Consider the following 12692-nt stretch of genomic DNA (forward strand, 5'->3'; position numbering starts at 1 on the left):
CAGAATTGAAGCGCAACAACTTGCTATCCAAGTCCAAATATAAGATTATTCCAATGGGAAACTGTTTATAGGCAAGTATTATGGCGCTCATAAAAACACCCACCGTCTATCACTATTTTTCAAGAAATTGAAAAACACTTTATAAACACAGTATTTTAAAAATCATATTTAAAAGGCAAAATAATAATGCTGCAAGTAATAATGCTGTAGGTACAATCAGCACAAAAGAGGGAATGGAGTGGGACGGGGGGAATGGGAGTGAAAGGGGTGGAAATAAAGAGAGGACCCCTTCCTTAACAAAGTCTATGATCTGACAAGGAAGGGGTTAATCTCTCTCAGGGGGGTAAAACTACAGTCCAAAAACGGCAGCCATCCAGTGGAAACTGAAACCGATTCCCAATTGATACTGTAAAGACAAGAGAAAGAGGCGCCTCTGGGTGTAGACTGTAAAATTCTTATTTAATGCACATGTGGTTAAAAACACTCACATTATGTAGTAAGTTAACAGGCAATGTATAGATTCCAAACCGGAGGGAGAACCTCAATGTGTCATCTGTATTCAATGGGCTCAACATGCCCCTCAGCAATTTCCTTGGGGTGTCTACTTTCCAAAATGGGGTCATTTGGGGGGGTTATGTGTTATTTTGGCATTTTATGGCCTTCGAAACTGTGATAGGTAGTGAGGAGTGAAATCAAAAATTTGCACCCTTAGAAATCCTGAAGGCAGTGATTGGTTTTCGGGGGGCCGTACGCGGCTAGACTCCCAAAAAGTCCCACATATGTGGTATCCCCGTACTCAGGAGAAGCAGCAGAATATATTTTGGGGTGCAATTCCACATATAACTATGGCATGTGTGAGCAATATATCATTTAGTGACAGCTTTTTGTAAACATTTTTTTTTTGTGTCATTATTCAATCACTTGGGACAAAAAAAAATATTCAATGGGCTCAACATGCCCCTCAGCAATTTCCTTGGGGTGTCTACTTTCCAAAATGGGGTCATGGGGGGGGAGGTTGTACTGCCCTGCCATTTTAGCACCTCAAGAAATGAGATAGGCAGTCATAAATTAAAAGCTGTGTAAATTCCAGAAAATGTACTCTAGTTTGTTGACACTATAACTTTTGCGCAAACCAATAAATATGCGCTTATTGACATTTTTTTTACTAAAGACATGTGGCTGAATAAATTTTGCCCTAAATGTATGACTAAAATTGAGTTTATTCGATTTTTCTTATAACAAAAAGTAGAAAATATATTTTTTTCTCGAAATTTTCTGTCTTTTTCCATTTATATCTCAAAAAAAAAAATCGCAGAGGGAATCAAATACCATCAAAAGAAAGCTCTATTTGTGGGAAGAAAAGGACGCAAATTTCGTTTGGGTACAACATTGCCTGACCGTGCAATTACCAGTTAAAGCAGTGCAGTGCGAAATGTTAAAAAGACCTCTGGTCCTTAGGCTGACAATTGGTCCGGGGCTGAAGTGGTTAAATATGATTTTAAAAATACTGTGTTTATAAAGTGTTTTTCAATTTCTTGAAAGATAGTGATAGGCAGATGGGTGTTTTTATGAGCGCCATAATACTTGTATATATTTGCTGTTTGAAACATTGTTGTGCAGCTGTTTTTACGCCTGACGCCCATCATGTGCCCTACTCATTATTGGTGTTAGTTTAAACTCAATATACAAGTTACCTTCTTACATTATAGATGTATACATGCATCAATAATTTTGAATTATACACTTATTTTTAATACTCTCAACAATAGTTCTTTTTACCTTTTCACCTTTTCCTTTTTCCTCTTTTTACACTCTTTTCTCTTATATATCTTTTTTTTTTTTTTTTATGGATCTCCCCGCCACCATAGATTGTCAGAGGTATCTGACCCTCGATAAGTTTTACTCCCTTTTCCAATTAAATACATTTTCTAGGGAAGCAATACTTACGGGTAAAATCCGACAAACCTTATGTGGGAAGTTTAAGCAGCTAGAAAGATTAGTACATACCACCAATCAACAATGGTGGGATCAATTTTTTCTAGAGCAGTATATAAGAACCCACACTTCACCTAGAGGTCTAAGAATTATGAAAGGATGCCCCCCCTTCTTGGATGTTGACAACTCCAAAGAATGGGCAGATCTGGCCGAATTTTGCACTGCCAAATGGATGGCTGTTCTCATCACTCATAGAAAAAATAGGTACAAAAAATTAACCAAATTCACTCGATCATTCAGGATATTAACAACCAGTCCAACATCATCCCCCTCACATGGTTGGATACTCTTAAGGCCAACAATAGGAGAGATGAGGATTGTTTGGTTGATATCAAAATTGGTAAATTCAAGAGAGATCTGGATGATTATAATTTCAAGAGAATTTTTACTTGGAATAAAAAAAACGTCCCTTTTAGGCCACTCACAAATCAATAATAGTTGTCCCAATCCATCTAATCAAGTGTCTCCTATGGGCCAGCAGAATTCTGCCTTAGCCCGTCCTTCCCCGGTTTCCCTTAGGAGTCTGAGACTACATACCCCCGCAGGATTCAGACTTCGTAAAAAACGCCCTAATGACAACTATTTCCCCTTACCTTTCTCCAAACATATCCCTGCAAATACAAACTACGAACCAAGGAAACAATACAGTAAGGGTAAAAATGTGAGGAACACCAAAGAGGGTTTGGTTACCTCCCTCAACCGCTTTTACAATAGACCGAGTACAATGGCGACCTGTGTTCCCAGTACCTCTGGGCCCGAGAATCATCCCACTGAAGCATATATTCCTTCAACTGCTAGTACCACTAATATAACTTTTGGTACACCCAATACTGATTTTTCTGTATTATCAAATTCCGGTAGTACTAATAACAACACTCCGGCCATCCCACCCACCGGTCAACATAACCTTTCCCCAAACCTAGATGGAATTGAGGTTCCCTGTCAACCCACACCACACACCATCAATAATACGGTTACTTTTTTAGTGCCCAGTCCTCCTCTGACAACCACATCACGAAAAAGAAAACTCACAGAAGAGGTTGCAGAGAAGGACGCAACAGAACAGCTAAACCTTCAGAAAATAATAAAACGATAAAGATTTTTAATCTTTCCAACCAAACCCTATCCCCTGCTGATATTTCTTTATTGAGTCGCGGCCTATCTTTCGCTCCCACCAATCGACCTAACCCTTTCCTTTTATTTAAAGACCTTAATAGCTATATTAGAAAACTAACATTGAAGAGGCATTTTCATATAAAAAAACAAAAAGCCCAATTAAAGACCTTGGATACACAAACCACTTCTCCCCCACCCATCATTTTACTTAATGAGTCTGAAACCAGTTCTGAAAACCTGGAATGTTTCTGTCCAATATGGAAGATGATTTACTAAGATCACTTTCACAACATTTAACCACCCCGCCCCCCCATTGTACACACTAGTCTTAAGCCAAAATCAATATTTTTTCCCACCCATTCAAAAGGCCCATATCTAGAAAGTTTTTATCGAGTTGTCTTTTCTGACATGATAAAACTCTGCAGTCCTTCCTCCAACAACTCACACAAATTGACGCCTTTAGAAACGAAAGGCCTTGAGGCATTTCACTCAGGCCAGCGATACCGTTATAAGATCTGCAGATAAGGGCGGAGCTATTGTCCTCCAGGAGAAGGACGACTATATTGCAGAAGCCTTAAGACTACTCTCAGACCAATCCACCTATATCAAGCTAAAAACTGATCCTACTAATAATTTTGCACAAGAAGCCGACCAACTCATCAATATTGCCCTTTCAAATGGTATCATTACCAAAATTGAAAGTTCCTTTTTACATAAAGATTTCTACTCCATACCGTATTTTTATCATCTTCCTAAAATCTACAAAGATCAGCAACATCCCCCCGGCAGACCCATTGTGGCATCAATGGACAGCGTCACTTCTGGTTTCAGTCTCTACATTGATCAATTTCTACAACCTTTAGTTCAATCTCTTCCGTCATACATCAGAGATGGAACTCACCTCCTGGAACTTTTGTCCTCATACACCTGGGAACCCACATACATGTGGGTGTCTCTAGATGTCAGTTCATTATACACATCGATCCCACACACCTTTGGCATTACGGCTCTCAAAAATTTTTTGACCAGTGATCCTCTAATGAATGCCCGTCAGGCTTCCTTCATTATTGAGGCCACTAAATTCTGTCTGACCCACAACTATTTAATTTTTAATGGAGATTTCTATCTACAACAACAGGACACGGCAATAGGAGCAAATTTTGCTCCCTCCTACGCCAACCTCGCTATGGGTTACTGGGAACACCACTATATTCATCACAATAATCCTTTTGCCCCAAACATTATCTTCTTCTGGAGATACATAGATGATTTGATAATTATCTGGGACGGTACTCCAAATAGTATCAAGTCATTCATCGAGTACTGCAATAAAAATACATATGGCTTCTCTTTCACCCATGAGAGTAACCAGGTATCCCTAGCCTTTCTGGATCTGGAACTCGGCCATGATGGCCCCTTAATATACGCAAAAAACTATACAAAGCCTACTGCGGGGAATTCATATTTGCACTTCAAAAGCTGTCATTTTCCAAAATGGATCAAAAATATAGCTAAGGGACAGTTCTGTCGTTTGAGACAGAACTGTGCACGAGACATTGACTACATTCAATCCAGCTCGTCCTTGAAAACAAAATTCAAAGAAAAAGAATACCCTGAGAGTCTCGTGGAGGATGCATACCAGCTATATCTACATGGCAAACCCAAAAGAGTCGATCCAACCCATAGAGACCACTCAAGCAACTTCATTACCACTTTTCATTGTAAACACAAAAAAATTGAGAAAATCATGGAAAAACACTGGGGTATACTACAACAAGACCCCCACTTGAAACCTATTCTTCCCTCTCGGCCCAAAACAACATATCGCAGGGCGCCCAACCTTAAGAGTAAAATTGCTCCCAGTAAATTGAAAACTGCTCCTATGTCCATTACGGTACCTACCCTCATCCCTCTTGTGGGGATGTACCGTTGTCATAAGAAACTGTGCAAAATGTGCATCTTTGTGGAACATGGCCAGAAGTCTTTTAACACTAAAGGTACTACCTATAGTCTGAGGGACTTCTATAATTGCTCCTCAGATTATGTGGTATATGGCCTCACTTGTCCCTGCGGTCTCATTTATGTTGGCCGAACTATTCGGCTGGCTAGACAAAGGTTTGGGGAACACAGGCGGTCGATCGAAGGCAAAACTGACCCACATAGTGTCCCCAGACATTTTGTCACTGCACACCATGGGTCCACCTCTGGCCTCAGGGTTTGGGTCATAGAACAAATTCCCAGCTCTCTTCCCCCAGCTGAACGCTTCAAAAAACTTTGCGCCAGGGAAGCATACTGGATCTATTGCCTAGACACCTTAGCGCCTGGTGGAATTAACGAAAGTATTGAGATTTTGACTATTCTTTGATTTCTCCTCTTTTTATTTTTTATATTCACTTCAATTCCCTTTTTTATTATTATTTTTTATTTTTTATTTATAATTATATTTATTTTATTTTATTTTATATATATATATATATATATATTTTTATATATATATACTTTTTTCCCTCTATTATTTCCTTATTCCCATGATCTGAATAAGTGTTTTTGGGGATTTTTTTATATACCCTTTTTTATTTACCCTTTCTTACATTTGGCCTTACAGGAATAGTATATATTCCGTTGTCAAGTATTTTCTGCATCCACCTTGTTAATATTTATGAACTCCCACCTATTCTCATCCAATTTTCTTTTTTCATGAATTATTTGATTTTTAAAATTACAATTTCATTTTTCATTATCTACAATTCACTATCTATTATCATCATTTTTTATTTTTTATTTTTATTCTTATTTTTATCTTTATTTTTATTCAAATTTTTCATCATTTTCTATTTATTTTGTCCCTTTTTTTCCTTACTATTATAGATATTTTTTTCCTTATATATATTTTTTTCCTTACTATTACTTTCTTTTTTACCTATTTCTTATCTATTTTCTACTTATATTTATTTTTATTTATTTATATCTCCACTTTCACATTTTTTTTCATTATTATCATATTTTATTTTTTTAGTCTCTATTTTCTAACCTCCACTTCCATTTTTGTCCTTATTCCTAATTTTTAATATTCATTTTCATTTTTTCATTCTCTCCTTCTTCTTTTTCTTCATCTTTTTATTTTTAATTTTTTACTTCAGTCCATTCCATTTCATTTCTAATTCCTATTACTTCATCACACATGTAAATATATATATACATCTCCATACATATATCTTCCATTATCATTACTTTATACTTTCTTCCATATACTCTTTTTCTTTCTTCCGTTTCCATTTATTTCCTTGTCCTCACATTATTATGGTCCTCCTGCATTAGTCCGTGACTTATCAGTTCCTTTGCATGTATATTTGTTCCGGTATCCCCGCCCCCCTTTCCTCCCCTGTTTGGTATTTATATCCCTGCCCTGATTCCAAGCGCCCAGCTTGACAAAGGAGCGCAGCCGTCCTGTTATCCACGGTATTGCCAGCTCAGGAAACGTGTTGCATCCCCTGTGACGTCATCTCCCATTGCCCGGAGTTCTTCGTGCGTTCCACGCCTCGGACGAACGCTCGCTGTTCTACATTGGCCGCCTCTGCATATCTAACACAGCCCCCAGGAGCGGACACACGCCGACAGGACTCCCCAGCGCAAGGGATACAGATGACACATTGAGGTTCTCCCTTCGGTTTGCAATCTATACATTGCCTGTTAACTTACTACATAATGTGAGTGTTTTTAACCACATGTGCATTAAATAAGAATTTTACAGTCTACACCCAGAGGCGCCTCTTTCTCTTGTCTTTAAACTGTTTATAGGGCTGACGCGTTTCAGGGGCTGTTACTTCACCCCCTTTCACCCAGCCTTTAGAAAATGAAAAGATGAAACAATGTGAACTCAGTGATCAATATATAGTTGGGTGGTATCAAAGATAGGTAAGAGCTGCTTCAACCAGCTGCCGGCGGATGCTGTTTATCGAGCCAATGCCTTTCAGGGGCTGTAACTCCACCCACTTTCTCAAGTCTTTCAAAAATTAAGAATTTCAACATTATACACTATATTGCCAAAAGTATTGGGACGCCTGCCTTTATAAGCACATGAACTTTAATGGCATCCCAGGCTTAGCCCATAGGGTTCAATATTGAGTTGGCCCACCCTTTGCAGCTATAACAGTTTCAACTCTTCTGGGAAGGCCATCCACAAGGTTTAGGAGTGTGTCTATGGGAACGTTTAACCATTCTTCCAGACGTGAATTTTTGAGGTCAGGCATTGATGTTAAACAAGAAATCCTGTCGGGTTGAGATCAGGGCTGTACAGGCCGGTTAGTTTCTCTACCCCAAACTCGCTCATCCATGTCTTTATGGACCTTGCTTTGTGCACTGGTGTGCAGTCATGTTGGAACAGGAAGGGGTCATCCCCAAATTATTCCCACAAAGCTGGGAGCATGAAATTGTCCAAAATGTCTTGGTATGCTGATGCCTTAAGTGTTCCCTTCACTGCAACTAAGGGGCCAAGCCCAATGCCTGAAAAGCAACTCCAACACCATAATCCTCCCTCCACCAAATGATTTGGACCAGTGCACAAAGCAAAGTTCATAAAGACATGGATGAGCAGGTTTGGGGAGGAGGAACTTGACTGGCCTGCACAGAATCCTAGCCTCAACCAGATAGAGCAACTTTGAGATGAATTAGAGCGGAGACTGTGAGCCAGCCTACTCGTCTAACATCAGCAAATACGCTTCTGGGAGAACGATCAAACATTCCCATAGACACACACCTAAACCTTGTGGACGGCCTTCTCAGAAGAGTTGAAGCTGTTATAGCTGCAAAGTGTTGAACCCTACGGATTAAGACTGGGATGCGATTAAAGTTCATGTGTGTGTGTGTAAAGGCAGGCGCCCCAAAACATTTGGCAATATAGTGTATGTGGATGATCAATATATTGATGGGTATTAAAGAGTTGTAAGAGCTGCATCAACTGAATGCTGTGCTTATTCACAACTCTTTAATACCCATCAATATATTGATTTTAAGTCCTCATTCATTGTTTCAATGTTTCATTTTCTCAAGCCCTGATGAAGGGGAGGAGTCGCAGCCCTTGAAACGTGTTAGCTCTATAAACATATCTTTTATTGGATAAACTTGATTTGGAGTTGGAAATCATAGTGTGGTCCTTCAATACTAGATCCACTCACCTGTTCTGGTGACAACTGTCTAAGATGATTGCAACCATCACTTTGCAAAGATTGTCCTCTTACTTCCTGTTGCCTCTGAAGTACAGGAAGTGAAGGGACATTTCGGGACATTAACAGTAAAAAAAAAAAAAAAAACTTCCAGGGGTGTAAAACTCTTCCCTACTCTATCCAAAACTCTATCCAGAACTCTATCTACACAAGGTGGTCCTCGAAACCCTTTGTCGTGCAGAGGTTGACAATGCAATAGTCAGATGCTCTCCAGACCGCAAATCCCAAACTACTAGGTGTAGGGCTCTCAGATATGCTACAACTGGGACCTCGATAAACATATAGAAGTGTTACAGAGAACTGCCTCAGGGGCCCTTACGCAGAGGAAGCTCTTCCTGCAGAACTGGACCCAGGTGTGGCCTTTCAATTCTGGATTCACTCACCAGTTCTGGTGACAACCACCTCAGGGGGGACTTATCATGGTCCAGCCTAGGTATCCACTCTTACTGCATCTTCAGAATTTGGATCCTACCCCTCTCTAGGGTGCTCTTTTTGATGAGAGCAGCCTAATCAAAGCCAGTGAGCTCTAGAAACTGAACTGGTCCTTGACAATACAGGACTTCAAAGGCTGACCTCCGGCCTTCCCTTTAGTCTTCCACAGTTTTACCTCTCCTGTACTAAAATGGTTTACTCTGAGCTTCTCACCAAGAGGTCCGCCTCTTTCATTTACTGGGTTTCAGTTCTGAGGGTCAGCATCACCTCTGGGTGCTACCTACTAAAAAGAACCCTTCCTGGGATCACCTACTCCTCCAGACTGACATCTACCCATCAAGGCATTTCGATATTTGCATAGTTCCTCTCATGTGCTCCTTAGCCCCGATGCAAGCAGTGGGCGGGCTCTTGGGAGGAGCTATGCAAATATCAAAATGATTATACATAGACGCATGCTTATTTAGTTACGTACCTTGAGCAGGTATCTGTCGAGAATTTCCAGACCACAGCTGGAACAAACGTTCTTCCCATCTGAAGGTACAGAGGAGGAGGAGGAGGAGGATGGCGGGGAGCACACGGATGGGGTGGAGGGAGGGCTGGGGGATGAATGGTCTTCCTTTTCCAGGTTACACGGAAGGTTTTCATCATCCGACTGGGACTGGAGAAAGAGAAAACACCGGGTTAGGAGATCTGCATGGGCATCCAGGAAGCTTGCCGGGACACCAAACAGGCGTGCCAACCAGACATGTGCAGAACGAAAAAATTGTTTGTTTTTCACGTTATTTTTATAAATGACTTTAGTTAAATTTATTTCATTCTTTTTCCAAATTAATTTTGTTTATTCGAATTCGAATTCCATTCAAATTTACCCACTTCGTAAAATTTGAATGGAATTCAAATTCGAACGGAATTCCATTTGAATTTGAATTTATTCTATTCGAAATTAGAATTTCAGAAAATAGTTATTGTCGATTTTATTCAAATTTATTCTATTCTATTGTTTTTTCTATTCTATTATTTTCTATTTAAATATATTATTTTATTTTCTATTCTAATCTATTATTTTCTAATATATTCAAATATTTTCTATTCTAGTCTATTCTTTTGGTTTCTATTCTATTCCAATTCAAATTTATTCCATTCAAATCTGAATTTATTCTGTTCGTAATTCAAATTTTAGAACATAGTTATATTATTTCTATTTTAATTCTATTCCATTGTTTTTCTATTTTATTCTTTTATATTGTAATATATTCTTTTCTTTTCTATTCTATTCTAATCTATTCTTTTCTAATATATTCAAATTCAAATTTATTCTATTCAAATTTGGGAAATGGTTATGTTAATTTTTTATTTTATTCTATGATATTGTTTTTTTCTACTCTATTCTCTTCTTATTTCTATTTTAATTCTATTCTCTTCTTTCATTTTCTATTATATTCTTATGGTTTATATTCTATTCCAATTCAAATTTATTCCATTTAAATCTGAATTTATTCTGCTCGTAATTCAAATTTTAGAACATGGTTATATTATTTCTATTTTAATTCTATTCTATTCTATTTTTTTTTCTATTCTATTTTTTTCTATTATAATACATTATTTTATTTTCTATTCTATTCTAATCTATTATTTTCTAATATATTCAAATTTATGCTATTCAAATTTGGGAAATGGTTATATTGTTATTATTTAAGGTACTTATATAGATTTTATTCATTATATTCATTCATTATATTAATTTCTATTTTATTCTATGATATTGTTTTTTCTACTCTATTCTCTTCTTATTTCTATTTTAATTTTATTCTATTCTATTGTTTTTTTTCTATTCTATTCTTTTCTAATATATTCAAATTCAAATTTATTCTAATCTATTGTTTTTTCTATTCTTTTCTATTCTCTTCTTTTATTTTCTATTCTATTCTATTCTTTTGGTTTCTATTCTATTCCAATTCAAATTTATTCCATTCAAATCTGAATTTATTCTGTTCGTAATTCAAAATTTATAACATGGTTATATTATTTCTGATTTATCTCTATTCTATTGTTTTTTTTCTATTCCATTCTTTTCTATTGTAATATATTCTTTTATTTTGTATTCTATTCTAATTTATTCTTTTCTAATATATTCAAATTCAAACTTATTCTATTCGAATTTGGGAAATGGTTATATTCATTTCTATTTTATTCTATGATTTTTTTTTACTCTATTCTCGTCTTATTTCTATTTTAATTTTATTCTATTCTAATGTTTTTTTTCTATTCCATTCTTTTCTATTCTAATATATTCTTTTATTTTCTATTCTATTCTAATCTATTCTTTTCTGATATATACAAATTCAAATGTATTCTATTAGAATTTGGGAAATGATTCTATTCATTTCTATTTTATTCTATTCTGTTATTTTTTTTCTATTCTATGCTCTTCTTTTATGTTCTATTCTATTCTATTCTATTCTATTATTTTGATTTCTATTCTATTCCAATTCAAATTTATTCCATTCAAATCTGAATTTATTCTGTTTGTAATTCAAATTTTATAACATGGTTATATTATTTCTGATTTATCTCTATTCTATTGTTCTTTTTTCTATTCCATTCTTTTCTGTTCTAATATATTCTTTTATTTTCTATTCTAATCTATTCTTTCTACTATATTCAAATTCAAATTTATTCTATTCAAATTTGGGAAATGGTTATATTAATTTTTTTTTATTCTATGATATCATTTTTTCTACTCCATTCTCTTCTTATTTCTATTCTATTGTATTATCTATTCTATTATTTTCTATTCTAACTTATTCTTTTATTTTCTATTCTATTCTAATCTATTATTTTCTAATATATTCAAATTCAAATTAATTCTATTCGAATTTGGGAAATGGTTATATTAATTTCTATTTTATACTATGATATTGTTTTTTCTATTCTATTATCTTCTTTTATTTTCTATTCTATTTTATTCTTTTGGTTCCTATTCTATTCCAATTCAAATTTATTCCATTCAAATCTGAATTTATTCTGTTTGTAATTCAAATTTTGGAACATGGTTATATTATTTCTATTTTAATTCTATTCTATTCTATTGTTTTTTTCTATTCCAATCTAATTTATTCTATTTATAATTCTTTCAAAAGATGGGTTTTTCTTTATATTTTATAATTCTTTACTATTCTATTGTTTTTTTCTATTCTATTCTATTCCAATTCTAATTTATTCTATGTATAATTCGACTTTCAGAAGATGGTTATATTCTTTCTATTTTATTCTATTCTATTTTTTTCTATTCTATTCTTTTATCTTCTATTCTATTTTGTTCTGTTTTACTGTATTCTTTTCTATTCTATTCTATGCTTATATTTTCTATTCCATTATAGTCTGTTCTTTTTTTTATTATTTTCTATTCTATTATATTCTTTTCTATTCATTTTTATTTCTATTTTATTTTATTTGGAAATTTGAACTGAATTAGAAAATCATTTGAATTCGAATTGAATTAGAAAACAATTTAAATTTGATTCAAATTCAAATTTTGTCGGAAAGTTAATTTTGTTATTTTGCATTCATTAGTATTGTAATTTGGAACTTCAGATACATTCGAATTTCCCAATTTCGATTTGGAAGGAAATTAAGCGCACATGTCTAATGTCAACCTAGAGTTCCAAATACTAGCCAATCCGTTGAGCAGGCGATGATTTCTGTATACAAATTACATGTCAAAGGGGACCTGTCATTCATTTTATAAGTCTGCGTAAATAAAGTCCTGAGGTCTCAGAATATACAGCAAAAGTATAATAAAAAAAAAGCATTTTATTAATAAAAACCCATCCCTAGAACTCCAGTTAGTGCAGGCAGAATGAAGCATGTACTCAGTCTCCTAGGCTGAGATGATGTCATCAGTCTGCTGCAGGCAGAAGGTAGCAT

At 35.4% G+C, this 12692-nt stretch overlaps 1 protein-coding gene across 1 annotated transcript in view; it reads right to left on the reverse strand.

Moving 5' to 3' along the window:
• The window catches only part of LHX6 (LIM homeobox 6), a 225316-nt gene that overhangs the window by 145165 nt on the left and 67459 nt on the right, over positions 1–12692 (reverse strand). The window contains exon 2 of the mRNA XM_077467001.1: positions 9238–9423. Within this exon, the coding sequence (XP_077323127.1) occupies positions 9238–9423 (186 nt within the window). The remainder of the gene's footprint in view (positions 1–9237; positions 9424–12692) is intronic.

Source organism: Lithobates pipiens, unplaced genomic scaffold (genome assembly GCF_037356315.1).
Source record: "Lithobates pipiens isolate NorthernLeopardFrog02 unplaced genomic scaffold, aLitPip1_a1.2 Scaffold_1, whole genome shotgun sequence".
NCBI classification, from domain to species: domain Eukaryota; kingdom Metazoa; phylum Chordata; class Amphibia; order Anura; family Ranidae; genus Lithobates; species Lithobates pipiens.